This window comes from Dendropsophus ebraccatus, chromosome 4 (assembly GCF_027789765.1).
Source record: "Dendropsophus ebraccatus isolate aDenEbr1 chromosome 4, aDenEbr1.pat, whole genome shotgun sequence".
NCBI classification, from domain to species: Eukaryota; Metazoa; Chordata; class Amphibia; order Anura; family Hylidae; genus Dendropsophus; species Dendropsophus ebraccatus.
In genome coordinates this window covers 35,382,661-35,406,094 of record NC_091457.1, presented here as the reverse complement: position 1 = coordinate 35,406,094, position 23,434 = coordinate 35,382,661, and the positions used below count along the sequence as shown (strand labels likewise).

The 23,434-nt window shown below is 42.6% G+C and overlaps 1 protein-coding gene across 3 annotated transcripts in view; it reads right to left on the bottom strand.

Moving 5' to 3' along the window:
• Nucleotides 1-23,434, bottom strand: part of ATG2A (autophagy related 2A) — a 68,977-nt gene that overhangs the window by 31,708 nt on the left and 13,835 nt on the right. For 2 of the 3 annotated variants that reach the window (XM_069965516.1, XM_069965519.1), the window contains exons 6-19: nt 18,290-18,460; nt 15,794-15,890; nt 15,529-15,690; nt 15,256-15,398; nt 12,439-12,523; nt 9,058-9,313; nt 6,798-6,957; nt 6,292-6,375; nt 4,424-4,588; nt 3,588-3,831; nt 2,031-2,133; nt 1,795-1,957; nt 1,521-1,663; nt 984-1,126 (exon numbers count right to left, since the gene is read on the bottom strand). In XM_069965516.1, coding sequence (XP_069821617.1) covers nt 984-1,126; nt 1,521-1,663; nt 1,795-1,957; nt 2,031-2,133; nt 3,588-3,831; nt 4,424-4,588; nt 6,292-6,375; nt 6,798-6,957; nt 9,058-9,313; nt 12,439-12,523; nt 15,256-15,398; nt 15,529-15,690; nt 15,794-15,890; nt 18,290-18,460 — 2,119 coding nt within the window. The remainder of the gene's footprint in view (nt 1-983; nt 1,127-1,520; nt 1,664-1,794; nt 1,958-2,030; nt 2,134-3,587; nt 3,832-4,423; nt 4,589-6,291; nt 6,376-6,797; nt 6,958-9,057; nt 9,314-12,438; nt 12,524-15,255; nt 15,399-15,528; nt 15,691-15,793; nt 15,891-18,289; nt 18,461-23,434) is intronic. The other variant, XM_069965517.1, reaches the window with a different exon arrangement.

Here is a 23,434-nt window from a genome sequence, read left to right as displayed (position 1 = left end):
AGCAGAGTGTGCATGAGTTCTTAAAGCGACTCTGTACCCACAATCTGACCCCACAAACCACTTGTACCTTCATATAGCTGTTTTTAATTCAAGATCTGTCCTGGGGTCCGTTCGGCAGGTGATGCAGTTATTGTCCTAAAAAACAACTTTTAAACTTGCAGCCCTGAGTCAAATTGGTGTGGCCTAAAGTGTGTGCCTAAGCCTTGCACCGCCTCTCCATCCCTCCTCATTATTACAAATGCCCTGAGCAGGATTTTTCCTATTCATCACCTGTCTGAACACTGCAAATGTGCAGGATCATTAAGGCACCTGTGCAGCGTTCACACAGGTGATGAATAGGAAAAATACTGCCCAGGGCATTCCTAATGATGAGGAGGGTGGGGAGGAGGGACGGAGAGGTGGTGCAAGCCTAATGCATAGATGCTCTAGGCCACGCCAATTTGACACAGGGCTGCAAGTTTAAGTTATTTTTTTAGGACAATATCTGCATCACCTGCTGAATGGACCCCAGGACAGATCTTGGATTAAAAGCAGCTATCCAAAGGTACAAGCGGTTTTGAAGGGGGGCGGGGTCAGAATGTGGGTTCAGAGTCACTTTAACAGGCACAGAAGAGTAAGCTGCTGTCAGGCACCTCTTGTAGTAGCTCATCTCCCCAGAAATTGTGGAATGAGGGAATGTTGAAATTAATATGCCCAATTCTTCTCTCCACAACAACTGCTGTTAGGGGAGGGAAAAGAGCCACCCATACACATTAGTGTGTTGGCCTGATCTCATGTCTGATCTCATATCTGATGTGCGGAAAGAGCACACACACTGAAAGACCTGATGAATTTACAGACTGAAATATAATTGTATTGATCATTTATTTCCTACTTCGGTAAGAAGGTTGTTATCCAACTAATAAAGATGGTTTGATGAGCAGAATTACCTTCTAGTCTACAGTTACTTTCATTTATGTATGATGTAGAGATAACAAACTCACCAAGCCTGAATGCTGACTTGCACATGCGGAAAGTGTCCTGTTGGTAGCTAGGGGTAGATAGTGTCTCAGAAGGGAACAAAGAGTCGGCAATGGGGGCATCAAACACAAACATAGGTTCCCACATCAACAGATCATTACACAACCTGCAGGGGAAAAAAAAGGACCAATCAAATTTAAAGTGGTTGTCCATGCAAAACAGGATAGGGTACAGGATCGCGGGGGACAAGGGAGTTTGACCTCCGCATCCCATGCCGCTCTCTCTTCTCTTCTTTGTTATGAATACAAAGGTGGGTACGGCACGTGACCTGCGGCTCTATTCTTTCTTATGGAGCTACGGGAAAGAGCTGAGTGCTGTACTTGGCTCTTTCTGGAGGCTCCATAGGATTGCATAGAGACGTGGGTCACATACCGTACAGACAGCTGTATTCATAACAATGAAGCTGAAGGTCGATACGGAGAGCGGCAAGGGGTATGGAGGTCAGACCCCACCTTCCTTCGTGATCCCATCAAATATTGAAATATGGTCAAGTACAATACCTGTTGTATAAGTTTTCATACACATCCTTGCTGGGTAGGAAAATGTGAGCTCTGGGCAGAGTGACTTCAAGCCTATACTGGGAGGATTCAAGCGTTACTTTCTGGAACTCTGCCATTTCTTCTGGATCAGCCGGAATAACCATCTGTTGACAAAATTGAAGGAAACAATAAATAAGTGAATAAGCAAAAATAAGCAAAAGAAAGAGTCAACTATTGATTAGAACTGCAAGATTATATAACATGAAGTGGAGCCAAGTGCTACAATGGAGCTAACCTCTTCAGTTTCAAACATTGTCCTCTTAGATGAAAATGGAGATGGCTCCGGCTGTTTTAGTTCACAAGGACTTTCAACAGAGGGAAGATCTGGGTCTTCAATTTTGTCCTGACACAGATCCCATGGAAAGGCTTTGCTTTCAGGAAGGAGGGTCACTAAAATACTAAAAAAGAAAAAGGTTTCATAAATGTCCTTTATAAAACAGGATTATTTTAATATGCAATCCGTTAACCAACCTGGGGAAGATGAATTTCTTTCCACCTGGTTTGGCGAAAGGATCTATTCCTTTACTGATCTTCATACATGGAACCCGCAATTTGTTCCCATCAGAGTATACACCTGTATAAATTATATATAAGAAGATCACATGAGTTACCTGCAATTTTTACTCACTGCATGCCTCCTATACAGACCACCACCAATGAGATTTATCAAAGCTTATACCAACCATCTCTCATTTTTTAGGGCTCTTTAGAAAATGAAAGAAGCAACCTGGTTAGTTGCAATGGGGAACTCCTCCACATAGTAACCAATGAAGGGATGATTACCTGTTTATTACTTTTTAGAAATTTTACATTATTTGCTTTATGTGTAAAGTCTCACACCCCTTATTTGCCAAATTTTCTGTCCCAATCACACACCACTGCTGACCTGAAAAGGGCCACAAATGGAGAGAGGTAATGAGACATGTCAATCAGCCTCCTCTACTGACAGATGTAAGATTCTCTGGGCACAATCTTCTCACATCTCATCTTGAACATTTGCATGAATGGCCTTCATGCATTAAAAGAGTTTGCGCCTGATTTTTCCCATGTTTACTTGCATGTGAGCATTTTATGCACAGTGTGAATACTAAATGACATGTTTGCTATACTCTTTGTTTTAGCTATAGAACGAGGCACACATATAAGCTGAATAGAAGATGTCCTGACAAAACACACCAAAATTATTAACCAGCATGAGCCACTATGTTGAATTTGGGGCACTCAGTTTACCCCATCTAAGCAGTAGACAGCATTGATAAATCAGGAATATTATGTCTACACTAGTTTACTGGATGTCCAGGACCTGTACATGTAGAGATGAAGGTTTCATTGTCACAGTCTGCGCAGGTCGTGGATATCAAGCAACAGGTGAAGAGTATTTCAGTGAAAAATAAGCTCCCTATAAGCCCCTCCGAGAGGTGAACAGAAGGTTTGAATAAGAGAAAACAGCACAGATCATCAAAAAGTATGTATGCTTTTAGACATATAGCAGCCAACTCTTTTTATCTCCACCTTGCATTTTGAAGATTTTCTAACCAGCCTAAGGCCCCCTTCACACGTCCGGAAAAACCATCTGGATTTGCGGACATATAGACTTTAATTAGTCACGGACACCCTTCCGGATTTTTCCGGAAGAGTGTCCGTTCTGGAAAAAATAGGACATGTTCTATTTTTGTCTGGAATTCCAGCCTGGACGCCCCCATAGAAGTCTATGGGAGCGCAAGAATCACGGGTACCTTCCTGATGTACAGGCCATGATGGGAGTTGTACTTCTGCAGCCTGTGGCCATCCAGGTACACTAGGGGCTGTGTGGGTACGTGTGATGTGTGTTGGCATACTAGACCATATACCATTTTTTTTCTCATCAGGAAATCCTTAAGGTTTTTCCTGATGGTTTACTGAAAGTAAAAACGGATTACTGTCAGGAAATCCTGATACTTTCCTGATGACATTTGAGGCCTCCTGATCAGGATTACCTAACAGTAAAAACTGACATGGACGTGTGAATGGGGCCTAACACATTCTTACCATGTAGATCTCCAAATGTTATCTCTATCTTGCTAGGTTCTTCTGTCCCAGTTTTTCTATGTGTACTGATCTCCATATCCGCCACCTCCATTTCTAGACATTCCCTCCTTATGGCCTTCTGTGCCCAAAACCGTCGTTCTGAGACAGGCCTCAAATCTGGTACTGGGAACTGGAGATGTATGCGCGCTTTGGAAGCCAATACGTGGATCTCTGTGTCCTCTTCAGGAGCAGGAGTGACTTCACTCTGGTGTATGAGAAAAAGCAATGTTGTGGTTTCAGCAAAGCTAATTTTGGCACAGGGATATACAGTCGTGTGTCTCTGTCAATAGTTTGTTTGGAGGGTATGGAGAATAAATCAGCCTGAAACATAGATACGTACTGTTCTATTCACCAGCAATGCAATAATCCAAACAAAGATAGACATTGTTTTACAGAACAGACAGAAAGCAAAAAGAGATTTATTTAGACAGGCTCTTAAAACTAGTTGTACGAGCATGACATAAATTATTAAAAGGAAACCCGGTTTGGCTAAGTGCACCAGATGGCCAACACTTAATGTATTAAAAAAATACTTCACTAGTTTTGCTTCCTTTATCCATAAACACTTAAAGGAATTATTCAGGATTTGAAAAATATGTTCAATTTCTATAATGTGTATTGCAACTTAGCTCTATTGAAGTGAATGGAGCTGATTTGTTATACTACATACAACTTGAGGACAGGTGTGGCACTGTTTTTGGAAGGAAGCAACTATGTTTTCCTGATTGCTGAATAATTCCTTTAATCTAGAAAGAAATCCTTCATTCATGATTTGTTTTTGTCGTTAGCCTTTTTACCAAGTGCATGTCAAAGTGTCTTTGTGGGCTTGCTTCTTTTGTAGCCTCATCCTGGAAGAGGGACCCCAGCCGGTCAATGAGACCCATGTCAAACTCTGTCTTGAAGTCCTCCAGCTCCACTCTGATTTCAGCGCTCACTTTTACCGCTTGCTTCTTACGGCTACTCTGAGAGGGAGATGAAAAGAGGCAAACAAGAGAAAAGTAAGTGGTGCAAAAACTGTGAGAGGAAACAAAAAAAAAATTAGAAAAAAACAAACCAAAAAAACAAACAAAAGGAACATAAAGCTTCCACAGTAAATTCAATTACAGTGATACCTCGGTTCTTGAACCTAATTGGTTCCGGGAGGCAGTTTGAGAACCGAGCAGTTTGAGAACCGATAAATGTCTTCCCAAAGGAAATAATGTGAATGTGTTTAATTGGTTCCAGCACCCATCAATGATAACCTACAGTACCCATATATTACATTGACAAGTGCCCAGTTTAATCACTGCAGTACAATACAGAGCAGCACTATACAGTACAGGATATTACAGAACATCACTATATACAGTACAGTACATTATAGAGCAGCACTATACTGGACAGTACATTATACAAAAGAAACATTCAACAAAACAAGCAACTATAGTACAGTAGTCACCAACTCCTCACTCATCCTTTACTGTATAGAGTCCCCCCCCCATCCCAGCACTGTAACATATGGTAGATAGTGGTGCACTGACTATATTACTACTTTACTATATATGCACTCCAGCAGTCTTATACAATACTGTATGTGAAGCCTCACCAGTGCTAAACTCACCAGGTACAACCCACCATTCACGCTTGCAAAAACGTTCAGAAACCGAGCAAAGTTTGATTTCTGAACGTTATTTCCAGATAAATTTTTGTTCGAATACCGTTGTATTACTGTACTTCAAGACTGTGTGCTGGGAAAGTGTTACAAAACCGAGAAAGAGTTTGAGAACCAAAGCAAACTTTCCTTGAAAATACAGTTTGAGTTCCAAGCAGTTTGAGAACCGAGGTACCACTGTAGTTTGTTGACAACTGCAAGAATTCCAATACTGAGGTCATATGATGTTTTCATTGACCAGTGCCTTTATCATTCAATCAAAAGTTGTGGAGCTGTAGTCTTAGGGTCCTATTCCACGGGCCGAGGAGGGCCCGATCAACTATGTAAACGAGCGGCGATCTGCTAGATCGCCGCTTGTTTACTGGGCCTCTTCCACGACCCGATGATCGTTGAGCATCATTCATTACCCGCCGAACAATGGGGGAACAAGTGTGGGAACAATGATTTTAGGTCTGGCCCTAAATGAGCGATCAGCCGATGACACTATCATCGACTGATCGTTCTCTCTATTTCACCAAGCGATAATCGGCCGAATCGGGCCAAATGGGGCAGAGTCGGCCGATTATCGTTACTGTGGATCAGGGCCCTTAAAGTGTCACTGTCATTTTAAAAAACTTCTGACATGTTATAGCGACATGTCAGTAGTGTATATCGGTTGGGGTCCTGCTGCTGAGAATCCTTCTGACAGCTAGAAAGAAGGGGCTGCCGCTCTTCCCCCTCATCAAGCAGTCTACGGAAATAAGCTCCCTATAGCAGAGATGAAGGGGCAGAGCGCATGCTGCTGCGCACGACGTTCTAGCTAACGGCGGGGTTTTTAGCAGCCAGACTCCAACCGACATACACTTCTGAAATGTTTCTATGACATGTCTGAAGTTTTTTAAACTTGTAGTTACACTTTGAGGCTATGTTCACACTACGTAAAAGTACGCCCGTTGTTGCCACGGAACGGACGGTCTAATACAGAGTGTGAACATAGCCTAAGGGCTATGAGGAAATACCTGACATAATACTCACTCTGGGTGGTGTCCTGTGAATCCGCTTGTAATGCATCTGAGCGCAGGGACGAGATGAGGATGCTGGACTATGGAAAATCATGAGCTACATTTAAAAGAAAAGAGAATTCAGATACAATCAGGCTTTACAACAAAGTAAGCAGCAAAATACTGCAAAAAAGATTCTACAAATTCCTAATCAGTTCTATAAAACTGGACATGACAATAGAGTAAAGGCAGCGCATAGTGCTGATACTGCATTCCCCTTTTCCCTAGCCTCTATGTACTGTTCGCACAACACAGGAATTTTGGGGACTGGGGGGGGTCTAAACAAGGAGAGACTGAATGTAGGGAGAGGGAAATTACAAAATATCAAATCTTTGCAGCGCAGGTTTTCAATATTATATGCCCCCCTCACCCACTGTTAAGATATCCCTTCAGCATCATAGCTAGAGACACCCTATAATAAAAGTGATCAGCCATGCTAACCACCATACATTCATCTGCCATATATTCCACATACTGTACCTCAGTGTATTCTGGGACTTTATCCTTGCTGGACTTGTAATCCCCATGCCAAAGACATTCCAAAATCTCCAGCATTCCACAACTCAGGTCAATACTGCTCTGCTGGCATCCTTTACCCGATCTCTGCTCTACAACTACCTGAACTGCAAGGGCCGTCATTCTGCAATACATAAAAAATTTTCATCATAAAAAAAAAAGCTAAAAATACTTTAGAAATACAGATAATTTCTTTACAAGATATCAGGCCTTATCCACACATCGGTGTGTGACACGATAATGCATAGTCCATGATTGCAGACATGAATGATACTTCATGGGCCACCCACAATCACTGACCATGCAACTTCAAGTCTATGTGCCCTTTCAGAAGCCATCAGGATAAGGCACGTCTTCAAAAACAAAAAAAAAAAAACAAAAAAAACAACCTTTCCTCCACACCGGGGAAGTTAATATTGGAGCACTAAATTTTACCGCGTATATGCAACAAAAGTAGAATACTAGACAGGTTCTCCATCAGCCCTATATGAGTTGTCCTCTCACCTCAAAATTCTGTATTAATTCTACCTGTTTCTGGGTGAGAATATGGGAGCCAATGCAGCTCTCAGGTCACTCTCTAGTCCTAATTCACCTAGTTATAGAGTGATGTGAACAGGACAGAAGTAATTGTTGTGGCCCTAAGCAAAAGATCTAGCGGGGGCACCATTACACCGGGTGCCTTGGTTTCCTCACTAATACTAATGGGACAGGTCAGGTGACTGCAAGTGAACTGAGCATGAGTGACCCAAAATAGTGGATGCTTGTTTGGGCTTTAACCAAGGACAAAAGGTCATCAAACAAAGCAGACACATAGTGAGAGTAGTAAGGACTCATTCACACATCCATAATGCAGCCCATAATTGTGGCCCTGTGGTCCCTGCTGCTCACCACGCCCTGCGATCCTCTTTGACGTGCAGGAAATGCCAGCGAAGGGATCAGAGGGTATTTAAAGAGGAAAAAAGAAAGTTCTGAGTAGTGTGGACTTTGCGGACCACAGCTGCAAGGGAACTGGGGAAAATATTTTCCAATTTAAAAGCCAGCTTGTGACTAAAGGGAGATGACAGCTCCTATACAGCGAAGCGTCTTTGAGAAGACCACTCCATGGCTGCAGTAAAGAGGAGTACTATGGAAAAAGAAAATTATTATTACTATGTATAATATATGTTAGAGTGAAAATTTGCCACACAAAATCCCCCACTGTAACTCTTGCTAAAGAAATCTCATTTGTACATTGTACTGAATAGAGTCAAACAGGTCCCCATGGAGAAAGGGTTCTGCAAAAAGCATCAAGCTATTACAAGCTCTTATATGTAGTTGGGGGCATCTCTGTACAGCATATCAGCTTGTCTCCAACATGGACAATAAAATTCCAATTCAGTGCTTACTGCCCATGTGTCTCTAAGGTACACTGGACCAGACCAAACTATCTGCCCAAAAGCCAGGTGGACTGTGTTTCTAAGCATTCTGGTTGGTTTCCATTAATATCTATGAAATGTCAGGTTAACAAGTCAAACCGGCTCCTGGAATCATCTAACAGGTTGGTAGACTGTGGTTCTCACTTGTGACACAACCTTCATACATCACAATGATCAAGTATGACAGTCCTTGCACAAACTAGTGGATTAAGATAAACTATTACTGTCTGACCTCCACGGATCCTCAAGACCAGAGTGACAGCATTACAGCCACGTTGTGCAGGTTATCCTTACAATGTGCTGGGGTATTCCAGGAATGAACATTTCTAGTATGGCAACAATCTACCTCTATGATCATAGTCTTTACAACTATAACAAGTTCAGTAATAATAATACCTGTACACAGATCATCTCTACAGTTTAAAAAGAGTATAGCACAATGCTGTGTCTGAACAGGAAGGAGGCACAGCCTGAAGCAAGAGACGCCCTCTGCCGCTGGCATCAGAATGGCACAGAATAAAACGCAGCCATGCCGTGACATCATGCTTCTGGAAGCAACGCGACTCAGGAAGTAAGTTAGCCGGGAGTATCCCTTTAAGGCTAGTCAGATGACTGACTGCACCACTAATGACACCCTTATTAAACCTCACCCTCTTCTTTCCCAGTCTATACAGCAAAGCTGGCAAATAAGCTGGAAAAAAACTGAAAATGTCACCAATGTGTGTGCTCAAGTGAATTTGGATTTTGGATTTTCAGCCTGTGTAGTCATTGCAATTAACAATAAAACCTATTCATCTATGTTTTCTTACCTGAGATTGCTCAGCTTACAAGCCCTCTGAAAATGCTCCCTCAGGTGGCCGAAGTCCCGTCCGCTGAAGGCTGCGTCTTTAAAATACCCAAGCTCCTTGAAAAAGTGATTTGCTGCCTCCATACAGGCAGGGTCCTGGGGATTAGTGGCATCGGTAGGAATATGCGGCACAGTGACGGTAAGACCACCCACTGTCAGTTTCAGCAGCATCTCAGGTTTGAGAGGTTCCATAGGGGTCAATGAAGATTGTTTACCTGCTTAAGTAGTAGACAAAGCATTCAGCAAATAAAAAGAGAAGCATGTATTCAGAAATCTAACACAAGCTAAACCTTGTCTTTGAACTATATATTTAATGGGTATTAATTCTATTTCATAAAGTGATGGCTCATGTGCTCCCAGCAACCCAGCTGCAGCAACTGCAGATCCTTCAATCTCAGGATCAGTGGATGTCTCAGAGGTCAGACTCCCTCCTATCATAAAGGGATCACATGTTCTATCAAGGTGTCATCACTTTGATAGAGCAGAAAGTTAGGGAGAAGAAGTATAAGTCTTTCCAGTATCCTCTATTTGTTATCTGTCCCTGGCTTTGTATTCAATAATTGAAAAATCTGAACGTGTGAATATAGCCTCACCTAATAAATCAGCAGTCATTTTATCAACATGGTTATCATTCAATAACAAAATGTTCCATACAACTGATGGTAAAACTGAGGGTGCGCTTACAAAGTGCACTTATGTGATGAAGTTTTAAAGCCCCTGCACTCCCTTAAGGTGACAGCCAATATGGCTGTCCATTCTTCCCATTATTGACCGAGACAGTGCTGGCAGCTCCTGCCCTGACATGTCATCTCAGAAGTAAAAAAGCAATGTGGAACCAGAAGCCGCTAAAACAAAAAAGGCAGATGACCGAGGTAGGCAAGTTTTTTTTTTACAGCAACATACAACATCAGTTAAACTTTACCCTACTACAAAATGACATATCTGAGATTTAAAAAAAATGTATACATGTTTGCTACAGATTTACCACATACAAACTGTAACCCAATGGCTATAGTTCTATGCCCCTAGGTATGTTGGCCTTGAGCCATCTTCCTTCCACAAGACCTATCCTTTTCCCTGTGCGTGACAGTATATCAGGGAAACAGGAAAGATCAAAAAGGAGTATGTTCCTATTCACCACCCACGTGCTCACTTAACTTGTAAGACACAGATTTATAGACAAACAAAGACAAAAATTTATGTTCGCACACAGTAAAATAAAAGCAAAATAAAAGCAAAATACAACCATAATTTTGCGGGGAAATTTTTTTTAACCTATTTTGCAAAAGCTGTTGACAAAGAATTATCATGTTCATGGACGGTCATAACCAATTACCACTGTTATCCTATACAGTGTGTGCCCTGCCAGCCAACTACCCATATATTTTCTGTACTTTGACCTCAAAGTAATTTTACTGTGTGTGAACATATGCTGGAAGGGTGAAACACCTGCGTGACCAAGGTTAGGTTCACACTGCGTTTTTGCAATCTGTTTTTTTAATGCAAAAAAACGTTTTGCAAAAAAACGGATGAAAAAAACAGATGCATTTGTGTGCATCCGTTTTGATCCGTTTTCCCATTGATTGTCATTGTAAAAAGAACACGGATCAAAACGGATCGTTTCTTTTGACGGACACAAAAACGTAGCTGACACTACTTTTGCGTCCGTTTTGCAAAAAACAGATGAAAAAAACGGATTGCAAAAACGCAGTGTGCACCTAGCCTAAGCTGGTGATCTTGAATTTATGCCCTGCTCACTGAGTGGTCTTATAGAGAGCCACTCCCCATTCCTGCTGCTGCCCAGTGCCACCAGCCGATTTACACTGGGGCTTGTGGATGGACAGGAAGCCATTTTGCTATTGTAAGTCTACAAGCTTGCTGTATGAATCGGCATTGCAGCATGGACTAGAACTGGCACCAAAACAGGGAAATGATGCACCATAAGCGGAGGAGCCTTATACAGAAACGGTAATAAACAACTTCTGCCAGGGAGCTTCTTTAATGATTTCTCTCTATGTTATACAATTCACTAAGGGTGAAACATGTTTTTTGACTGCATGATAGTGACACCAAGTGGACAGACAATGGTAAGGTTTTTATTCATTGTGGAGCATTAAAATTTGCAAACAAGTAGTTTCTGTGACTGCTCATTCATCCTGAATCTACAGCTGTTTTGTACATTACATTATATTATAGCTGGAAAACAAAAGTAAATTCATATGATAGTAACCTAGAATGGTCCTGCTGCTCCCCATCCTCTCCACCACTGCAGATTGGAGGGGACCAGCAGACCCTGATGAATGATGTCACTGATTGCTGTAACCAGACTCCATACTATAGTTACAGCACTGTGTTAAAGCGACTCTGTACCCACAATCTGACCGCCCCAAACCACTTGTACCTTCGGATAGCTGCTTTTAATCCAAGATCTGTCCTGGGGTCCGTTCGGCAGGTGATGCAGTTATTGTCCTAAAAACAACTTTTAATCCTGCAGCGCTGTGTCTAATGGCCAGGGCTTACATTTGTATATGCATTAGGCTGGCACCACCTGTCCGTCCTTCCTCCCCGCCCTCCTCATCATTAGGAATGATCCAGGAACATTTACTGCTGTTTGAGCTTTGCACAGGTGTCTTAACGATCCAGCCCATGTTCATTATGCACATAGGTGGGGAATAGGAGGCATTCAGCCTGGAGCATTCCTAATGATGAGGAGGGCGGGGAGGAAGGACACAGAGGGTGTGCCAGCCTAATGCATATACAAATGTAAGCCCCGGCCGTTAGACACAGCGCTGCAGGATTAAAAGTTGTTTTTAGGACAATAACTGCATCACCTGCCGAACGGACCCCAGGACAGATCTTGGATTAAAAGCAGCTATCTGAAGGTACAAGCAGTTTGGGGGGGACAGATTGTGGGTACAGAGTCGCTTTAAGCAGTTCATGAGTAAGCTAGCCCTTTATATAAGGCAATATTTCTTTCAATAATGAATTTTAATAAGGCAATATGGTTTGATCAAATTATATACCAACATCCTGGCGTTGGTTTTCAGCTCTAGCAAGAACATGACAGGGAAATAAAAGTCACAACCAGATCCAGAAGAAAGCTATGTGTCTGGTAACAGAATTTGTTGGGTTCTTGCCCATTGTCAGTGCAGAGCAGGGTCCTGGCTGGCTAGCTAGGGGCAAAGTTCCTCCTACAGTACAGTATTATATAATAAGGAAGTTGTATTATACAGTATTATGCAAATATAAAATATGATCATGTGAATCCGGCCATGAAGACTCTGAAATGCCACTGCTGCTGCTAAAAACACAATGCACAGGAATGATAAAAGGCGGCTCTCACCTTGCATCTTGTGCAGGTTTTGCATTGGTGGGATAGTGGCAGAGAATGGTGAGTTTCCAAACCGTCTCGGGCTGCTCAGCATTAACTGGTGGAGAAAAACCAATACAAATCAATAACCAATGAACATTTAACCTTAGGTATCCAGAAAAAAATCCATCAAATCACACAACATATACACAAAAAGTAATATTGAATGGGAATATGTCTATATTTTTTTTTCCTCGAATTTTTTTTTAACAGATAAAACAGAAAATGAAGAGAGTCACATACAGCTCTGCTTTTCTTTACACCTGTACAAAATTCATATAATTCTCTCATGCAAACTGCCTTTTGTGTGCCTTCCTTCCTATGTACAGCCTGTCTAAGTTGCCCCTCCATGTACACTCCACACTCTGACCTGATAAGTACAATACTAATAAGGGTCAAAGACAAGCATGTCCAACTTAAAGGGGTTATCAAGGATTAAAAAAGCACAGCTATTCTTCTTCATGAACAGTGCCAAATTGTGTGTGATATTGCAATTAAGCTCCATTTACTTCAATGGAACCAAGCTGCAAAACCCAATGCAAACTGAGGACAGGAGTGGTGCTGTTTTTGGAAGAATTGATCATATTTTTCTAAATCTTGATAATCCCCTCCAAGAGGCATTATCTTTAGGTAATCCCTGCTGTAGTCTGTGGAGAAACCTGGCGGTAAGTGTATGATTTCCCCACAGCGCCACCAAAGGGGAAATGAAGCATTACACAGAGCAATATGCTGTCTGTGCACTGCAGGACAGGTGTTCCACAGAAAGAAATGCTCTTTGATACCACTCTGCAAGCATGAAATGAGGATTCTGATCTGAGGACCCTCCTGCTCAGACTCTGAATTCCCATAGAGCACATAAAAAGTGGGTTTCTAAAGCAGATACCCATTGAAGAAGTATACAAACATTTAAAAGTGTCACTGTCGTTTAAATTTTTTTTGCCGAAAAATGCATTTTTATCACGAAAAAGCAGTTTGAAGCTCTCCCCCCTGTCTTTATTGTTTTCTATGGAGAGGGGAGGGGTGGAGAGAGATAAGGCATCAAAACAGGACAACAAAGAGTTAATTTACTGCTACATCATGGAGCTATCTCCTCTGAAGTCAACACTGACCTCTCTGACCTCTGAATACACTTTCACATAGCTTCCACTGTGTAATCCTTTGTTCTCTGCTCTCTGCTGGTGACTAATCTCTCTCCTCCCTCCTCCCCTCTCCATAGGTTACACAGGGCTCGACTGATGTAAAAGACTCAAGATTTCCTGATTATGAGCAGTGAATGAGAGAGAGGAGGGAGGGGAGGACCTGGGGAAAGGCTTTTTGAATGCAGATAATGGCATATTTGCCTAATAAACCCAATTACAAAGTTTCTTAAAATTACCTGTACTATAGATTTCTGCAAAAAATAAAAAATAAAAAAAAAAATACGACAGTGACACTTTAACCCTTTAAGGACATGGCCCATTTTCGTTTTTACGTTTTCGGTTTTTCCTCCTTGTGTTTAAAAGGTCATAGCACTTGCATTTTTCCACCTAGAAACCCACATAACCCCTTATTTTTTGCGTCACTAATTGTACTTTGCAATTACAGGCTGAATTTTTGCATAAAGTACACTGCGAAACCAGAAAAAAATTCAAAGTGTGGTGAAATTGAAAAAAAACCCGCATTTCTTTTATTTGGGGGAAATGTGTTTTTACGCCATTCACCCTGGGGTAAAACTGACTTGTTATGCATGTTCCTCAAGTCGTTACGATTAAAACGATATATAACATGTATAACTTATATTGTATCTGATGGCCTGTAAAAAATTCAAACCGTTGTTAACCAATATACGTTCCTTAAAATCGCTCCATTCCCAGGCTTATAGCGCTTTTATCCTTTGGTCTATGGGGCTGTGCGAGGTGTCAGTTTTTGCGCCATGATGTGTTCTTTCTATCGGTACCTTGATTGCCCATATACGTCTTTTTGATCGCTTTTTATTACATTTTTTCTGGATTTGATGCGACCAAAAATGCGCAATTTTGCACTTTGGGATTTTTTTGCGCTGACGCCGTTTACCGTACGAGATCAGGAATGTGATTAATTAATAGTTCGGGCGATTACGTACATTGCGATAGCAAACATGTTTATTTATTTATTTGTTTACTTTTATTTAAAACCTGGGAAAAGGGGGGTGATTCAGACTTTTATTAGGGGAGGGGGCTTTTTACTATTAACAACACTTTTTTTTTTTTTTTTTTTACACATATACTAGAAGCCCCCCTGGGGGACTTCTAGTATATACACTGTGATCTCTCATTGAGATCTCTGCAGCATAGATATGCTGCAGAGATCCATGAGATCGGCACTCGTTTGCTTTCGGCTGCTGCAGCCGGAAGTAAACGAGTGCCGAGCCGAGGACGGCGCCATCTTGGACGCGTCCCCGGCCGGCATCAGTAACGGAGATCGCTCCTCCGGGACAAGGTCCCGGAGGAGCGATCTCCCCCACTAGACACCAGGGAAACGTTGCCTCCGGTAATCGGAGGCAGCTGTCAACTTTGACAGCTGCCTCCGATTAGCTAATTAGCGGGCACGGCGATCAGACCGTGCCCGCTAATAGCAGCGGTCCCGGGCTACTCGCGGCACCCGGGATCGCGGCACTTCAAAGCGGGGCCGCCGCGCGGCCCCGCTTTGAAGTGCAAGTGAGGACATAGGACGTACCGGTACGTCCTATGTCCTTAAGAGGTTAAGTGCAAACTGCTAAATAGCTGGGTTCATAACAGATCCATTATACAATGTATGACTTTTCACACTTACGCCAGGAGCAAAGGCTGGCCCCTGGAACTGGGGACTGCTGTAATCGCTGTATATTGAAGAGTCAAGGTCCACATCTGACAATTCATTTGTAGATCGAACAGAAGTGACGCTGTTTGTCATGGCTGCCATAGAGAAAAACATATCTGCAAAAAACAAAAAAACAATTACTTTGCACGCTTCATTCATTTTGTTTTACTTTTCCTTTGCTTGATGCGTTACTGAAAGACAAAACGGCAAACGTTTGCAGGAGAACTGTTGGATCTAAAGCTTTACCTCCATTTTCCAAATTCTGAAAGGAAACAAGCTCAGGATCGGGCACATATAAAGATCCAGGTCCTGAATGAAGCTGTTGGTTTAGATCCTGTTCTATGAGCTTCAGATCCTCCATGTCCAGAGGGCGACTCTTCAGCAACTTCTCTCTAACACTGTTTGATTCTGTAATGTAAATCCAATGTCAAACTTTTATAGGGTTTTCCATACACTCAACAATTTACCATTTAATGTATTAACAGGCTGATCAGGTGATCAGTTTGTTCACCTGAAATACTTAAAGCGTCCAGCAGTTGTTGCAAGTTAGCTATCTGATGTGGATTCAGGAACAAGTGAAGAGACCCAATCTTTCCATCAATCTCCATCTACAAAGAAAACACCAATACACATTACAGTGTCTCTTCAGCCAAATATTATCCCATTGCTGTCTTCAACAATGTTCCTGCTTTCAAGGACCTTGTTCACAGCCAGAGGGTCCTAAGAGGTCACAGACTCTGCAAAATAGTGTGGCATGCTGCATCTTTAGGACTGGTAAAATAGCAGACACTGTGTTGGAAGCCCACTGATTCAATTAACGGGTCCATCAGACCTTGTTGGCGTCCTACATGTCTCCAGCACCAGTTTTTCTGCCCGTAATGAAGTTTTTCTGCCCACAATGAAAAAACTGTGTCTGTATCTGTGGCCTTGGTCTGCTGTTATTAGAACAGCAGCTTTTATTTTCTGTGACTGACAAGTAAGGGGTTATCCAGTAAAAAGTTTTTTCTTTTAAATCATCTGGTTTTAGAAAGTTATACAGATTAGTAATTTACTTCTATTTAACAATTTCAAGTCTTCCCATACTTATCAGCTGCTGTGTGTCCAGCAGGAAATGTTGTTTTCTTCTCAGTCTGACACAGTGCTCTCTGCTGACATCTCTGGCCGAGACAGGAATTGTCCAGAACAGGAGACGTTTTCTATAGGAATTAGCTACTGCTCTGGACCGATCCTGTTTTGGACAGAGATGTCAGCAGAGTGCACTGTGTCAGACTGGAAATAAAACAACATTTCCTGCAGGACATAGAGCAGCTGATAAGTATGGGAAGATTTGAGATTTTTAAATAGAAGTAAATTACTAATCTATAAAACTTTATGAAACCAGTTGATTTGAAAGAAAAAGCTTTTCGCTTTTCGGGGTTATCGAGGATTAGAAACAGCACAGCTACTTTCTTGCATAAAACCCCCTGTCCCCAGGTTGCAGCACCCCTGTCCCCAGGTTGTGTTTTATATTACAACTCAGCTCCATTCACTTACCGTATTTTTCGCTTTATAAGACGCACTTTTTTTCCTTCCAAAGTGGGAGGAAAAACCAAGTGCGTCCTATAAAGCGAAGACGGCTCCCAAGCAGTGCTGAGCACCGCAAGGAAGCCGTCCCGCCCGCCCCCCGTATTGCCGCTCACTATGCATATGCATAGTGAGCGACCCTGAGTGATCCTCTCCGCCCGCCCAGCCCGTCCCTTCTATAGCCGCTCAGCTGAGCCAATCAGAAGCCCGGGAAAGTGCAATGAGCAGCACTTTCCTGGGCTCCTGATCGGCTAAGCGGCGATGGAGGGGGCGGGCTGGGCGGGCGGAGGGGATCGCTGTCCTACTCACCTGTCCGCCAGCACCAGCAGCTCCTCTCCCGACACTCGGGTCTCCCGTCATCCTCCGGCACAGGCAGCGGGGTACAGAGACGCTGCCTGTGTCCCGGAAGTGTTCTGCAGCGGCTGCAGGACACTTCTGGCACAGGCAGTCTCTCTGTACCCCACTGCCTGTGCCGGAGGATGACGGGAGACCCGAGTGTCGGGAGAGGAGCTGCTGGTGCCGGCGGACAGGTGAGTAACCTGTTTGTTGTTTTTCTGGTCGCAGGGGGCATTGGCTACTGTATGGCGGCATTGGCCGCATTGGGCATTGGCTACTATGTGGGGCACTATATGGGGGGATTGGCACCAATCACACTGCTGCTATCTCCAAATTGTGACAATGAGTAAAATATTTTTTTTTCTATTTTTCCCCCCTAAAATCAGGGGTGCGTCTTATCAAAAGGCGCGTCCTATAAAGCGAAAAATACGGTAATTGGAACTTAGCTGTCCATAGCTAGGTAGGGCTCTAATGATTCTGAGCATACCCTTTTTTTTTTACCTTCATAGTCTGTTATAACGCTTTCCTACCTTGGTAAATAGGAGATGAGCTAGCTAGCGTCTCCTGGGCACATGGGAGCCTAATTTACATTTTATATGGAGTTTGTGATACGAAGCTCCACCTAGTCGCGGGCTAATTTTAACCCACTATTTAAAAGATAAAGGAGGGGATTTATCAATGCTGTAGTTAAAGGTCCACAATCTTGCTCGTCTTCTGGTCCGTCTTAAAAGTAAAAAAAAAATATGTGTGGCAGAATGAGATCATATATTTATGACCAGTTTAAGGGGTGCAACCATTTACTTTTTAAGCAAATCTACAGAAGCTCTGAGCAGCCTTAGTTGACTAAGTAGTAGATTTGTGCTAATTTATTATGCCACATGGGCTCCATGGGACTACACAAAAACGTATAGATAAGGTTGGTGATACACACAATGCAAATTATAAATCCTCTCCATAATATGTGAAAATGACCACTACATATAAAATGGCATATTAATTATAATAGCAATGCTAATTATTCTACATAACAATAAATATAATATATAAACATAGCATAACATACATAGTGAACACACATATAAAAATAGCTATACTCCTGTTCTATCACCTTCGGGCCTGGAAACATGTCATTCTGCTTTAGCTTGATGACCAGTTCTGTGCATCCAGAGCAGCTGCCTATCTGGAGAGTCGGGGTACTAGGAGGTTGTGTTGGTCGACTTGCAGCCCCTGGTTCTTCAGCCGAATCAGTTTCTCTGTGCTTTGAAGGCTCAGGGGGGTTCTAAGGACACAAAAAAATTGAGGCAAAGTTTGAACCAATATCCCAAAAGTACAATGATACAGGTATAAAATTACAGAAAAGTTACAACAAGTTACCAGGGCAACAGGCAGCATCTTAGGGTCCTTTTCCATAGCCTGATTTGGTGTCACAAAGATCAAGATCAGTGCACATTTGCACAACCCTTACAAGGCTTAATAAATTCTGCGGTCTATTAGCTCATTGATAGTCGCCTGCACAATTCTGCTTACACAGGAAGATGTGTGGGCAACTACCCATGATTTTAACGCCAGAACAAAAGATGCAATTAGGCTCGGTTCACACTATGTTCTTGCAATTTTATTTTATTTTTTTTTTCAGTTTTTACTAAAAACATGAAAAAACGGGTGCATTTGTGTGCATCCGTTTTGATCTGTTTTTCCACTGATTTCAATTATAAAAAAAAACTATTAAAATGTATACTTTTTTTTTAACGTATACAAAAATATTGTCAGCTATGTTTTTGTGTACGTTAAAAAAAACAGATGCGTTTTGATCAGTTTTTTTATAATGGAAGTCAATGGAAAAACTGATCAAAATGGATGCTTCTGTTTTTGCAAACACAGATGAAAAAATGGATGAAAAAAACGTAGTGTAAACCCAGCCTTAGCTGACAAACATAAGATTTTGCATTTGTTGGCTGATCACTGGCCCCTTTACATGGGCAGAAAGCATTCTTGCCGGCCAATAATCAACCTGTGTAAAAGGACCCTTAGTACTGAGGTCACATCATCTGTGCTGTGTGTTAGAACACAGATTATGGGATCAGATGCTGCAGCCAAGATACAGTTTAACATAGCACTTAGCTGTATAAGCAATCAAATGATTGCCTATAAAGGTACAACAACTTACAGCTGCACAGTCCTCTCCCTTCTCCTGCACAACAGAAGTACCCCCAGAAGAATATACCAGGCTAAATTTGGCAGGGACTCACAGACTCTCAAATACTAGGTACCTAGGGCAGGAACTTTGCTTTGCTTAAAACAGTGAGAATGTGTGCATCTGCATATAACAGAGCTGAGTGTGTGTATGCGGCAGAGCTGAGTGTGCATGTGCCTAGTAGATCTATGTGGGGCAGAGCTGTATTTATGCTTGTGCATAAATTAGGTGCTGCAGAGCTGTGTGTGTGGGTATAGCGTACTGCCATAAAGTGTTCAAAATAAAGTACACAAAATCACGTGAACATACCCAAAAGAACTATATGGGGAAAACACCTGACAGGAGAAACATTAAAGAGTCACTGTCACCTTAAAAAAAAAAAAAAAAACTTTGTCTGGTTGGTTGGTACAATCGCCTCTGTCCTCCGTAGTGTTAAAGTGTAACTGTCATTTAAAATATTTGTGCAGAAATCAATAGTACAAGCGATTTTAAGAAACTCTATAATAGGTTTTATTAGGCAAAAAGCTTCTTTCTTTATTAAAAAAAAGTAATTTCCCAGCCTCCTCCTTTACTTCTTATCTGTGCATTATCAAACAAAGCCGTCTTCATTACAGAAAAACAAAGTGAAGATGGGTTTGCTGAGTCCATTATAGCGAGGAGGGTGGAGGGACCAAGGGGGATGAGTGAGCAGGAAGAGCAGGCAAATAGCTCTGCTGTTTGGAGACTGTCTGGGCACTTAAAACACTGTATTCACAGGTCAGAAAGGTCAGTGCAGGTCTGTGAGCTTGATGGGATTAGATTGCAGGCTGAAGTGTTTTGTACAGGCCTGCTTTCCTCCTCTCCCTCCTTACTCATCCCTCTCAACTCTCCCCCTCCATAGACCATAATAGATAAAGAAATCCTGCTTCTTCTGAAGTGACGGGTGAGGCTACAAAACAGCTTTTTGAGTACAGAAGGAAATATTCTTTACTTAATAAAACCTATTACAGAGTTTTTTTTACAATCAAGTTTTTTAAGTGTTTTAATATCAATTACTATTGATCTTTGTTAATTTCTTAAAATGACATTTAAATGAGTTACGCATTAGGGCTATGTTCCCACCACGTGAACGACTGGCCGTTCCGTGACCCCGGCCGGGTCACGGAACGTCCGGTCTCTGCACAGATCATCCCGGCCGGTACTGCAGTACCGGCCAGATGATCTTTATGGCCGTAGTGTTCTGATCCGAGCGCATCAGCACGCGCACGCATCAGAACTCCCCATAGGACACAATGAAGCAAGCGGCTGGAGCCGCTCGCTTCATTGTGTGAACTGACAGGGTTTCCTATGGCTGCAATTCAGTGAATTGCGGCCGCAGAAAACTGACATGTCAGTTCTTTGCAGCGCCGCACGGGATCCCGTCCGGAGTGTATACGCTCTGGCCGGGATCCCATAGAACAATAGGCTATGTTCCCCTCTGCACAAAGTATGGCCGTTGTTGCCGATGGCAACAACAGACGTACTTTTAAGTAGTGTGAACATAGCCTAATGGTTTTATACCTGTTTCTTTCTGTTGTTTTTCCTCATTTCTCTTTGCCCCCCTTGCCTGCTTAAAAGAGTTATCAAGCTAAAATCTTTTTTTTTTTCTTTAAACTGGTTTGAGAAAGTTCTATAGATTTGTAATTTACTTATATTTTTCCCATACTTATCAGCTGCTGTACATCCTGCAGGAAATGTTTTCTTTTCAGTCTTTCTGCTGATATCTCTGTCCCAGAGGGAACCATCCGGAGCAGAAAAGGTTTTCAATGGGGATTTGCTGCTGCCCTGGACAGTTCCTGTCCAGAGAAGAAGTAAATTACAGGTATATATAACTTTCTGAAACCAGTTGATTTGAAAGAAAAAGATGGAGTACCCCTTTAACCTCTTTTACTTCTTTCTCCTTCCTAGGCTTTTTCTTTACCCCCCCCCCTTTTTTTTCTCTCCTCCTTCCTCTTGCCCCCTCACTGAGCTATGTCAGTTATTTATTGCGTCTCTCTAAATGCACAGGGTATCCCTGAAAAGCGCTCCTCCCAGTTGTCCCTACTTTGGACCAAGCAGGCATCGGTTGCCTTCATACAGGAGATCCAAATCCAGAAGTTTTGTAACCAGTTTTTGCTGGAGATCTTCCATGGCTGCTCTCCTGACTCAAAAATGAAAGGCATCTCTCTGAACAAGCTTGGTAATACCCTAACACTTTCCCTCCATATATGAGTGTGCTCTTTCATTCCTAATATTACCTCCTTCTGGGCTTACTACCGTATAAGTTTCTCTATGGCCTCATACCTTCTCCCTGATCGCCACGGCCTGCGGACCTGCCCTCTACTATCACCTCATATATCTCCCCATACCTCCCGGTTGAGGCAGTTGCTTCTCTTGAAGCCCCCCCATGACCTCCTTAGAATGGGATTGGGCCATCAAATCACCCCACTCTAGTAAAGCCCCTGACCCTAACGGTCTTACTCTGCCTTACTACAAAACCCTGACCACTCGCCAGAGTTCTGATCTTGGCACATAAACCAGCCAGACTGTCTAAAGCTATCCTCTATCACCCTAAAGCTCAGGGCGTAGTAGTTCTACCTAATATTTATTCCATGTGACTCTGAGTCTCTCTGTCTTGGCTCTGGCCTTCTCCATCTCTCTCTCTCTCTCTGATCTATGCCATGTTAGTTTCCCCACCTGCTCAGGTTTTCAAGTTCACCCACTCTTCCTCAACCTCTTACCACTTACAGGCAGCGGGGTATAAGGTGCTTTCCAGATATCGCATCCCTATTCTTATCCACAGGACCTTTTCTGAAGTCTTAACGTTGTGCTGGAGAAATTGCGGGAATAAAGGCTCACTCCTGCATACCTTCTGGAGCTGCTAAAACGGACTCCCTTCTGGAAGGAGGTATAGCATTTGGCCACTACCTTCAACTGCCCTACGTTCTTCCTCCTCCAAGATACCAGTTAAAAGGGTTGGCCACTTTATAGTAAAATTGTTCAGTGTACAGTATTACTAAATTGTATGTACTAACAGCAGCTCCCTGTGGTACCTCACAGAACTAAAATCACACTCCCCTCCACCAGGTTGTGCTGTCCTGCTCTGTGGTCAGTCTGCCCATAAGATGGCCGACATGGAGGAGCATGTGACCATGCCCCACCCTCTGTGTCCTCCACTAAGCCTGTATATGCCTATGGAGGACACTGGGGGGTGGGGCATGGTCACATGCTCCTCCATGTCAGCCATGTTATGGACAGACTCACCACAGAGCAGGGCAGCACAGCCTGGAGGAGAGGAGTCTGATTTTAGCTCTATGAGGTACACAGGGAGCTGCTGTCAGTAAGGGCAGTGAGTACACTAATACTGTACACTGAACTATTTTACTATAAGGTGTTCAACCCCTTTAAATTCTAGTATTCTTATGTGCTATAATGTGGTAACTAAATGCCCCACTGCCGTTTGTTTCAGTGGTCAGAAGATGATGACACTAAGCTAACAAACCTTAGAAAAAGTATTTTCCCCCTGTTTTTAGTTGTCTAAACCAGGAGTACATCAGGTGTGTCTGAAAGCAGTCTGAAAAATAAGGTAATCTAATTTCATTTTATCAAGACTGTCAACAGAAAGTTAATGTTTAACCAAATACTTTGGCAGGCAAAAATAGCAGGAACACTATAGTAAATAACAATATTATTATTATTATGATTATTAAAGAGGTAATTTTTATGTACAAATCTGCTCGGGTTGTAATAGAAAGAAACCTATACTTACCTTCCTCACTGCTCTGCTGTTGCCCTTCTCACAGAGCCCAGTCCAGCTGTGCAGCACCTCCGAGGCAGGGTCAGGATGAGGAAATGCCCATTTGGTAGCTGAGACAGGACAATACTGCAGCCACTAACTGTCTGAGTGATAAATTCTTTCGGCCAACCCTGACACCAGAGGTGCTGCATGCCGCAGGCCTGGAATCAGTGGGAAAAAGGAAGTTAGGTAGGCGAGTATAGGTTCTTTTTACCACCTGCCTTAGCGGAATTATACAGGATTACTTCCCAGAATGCCCCTATAAC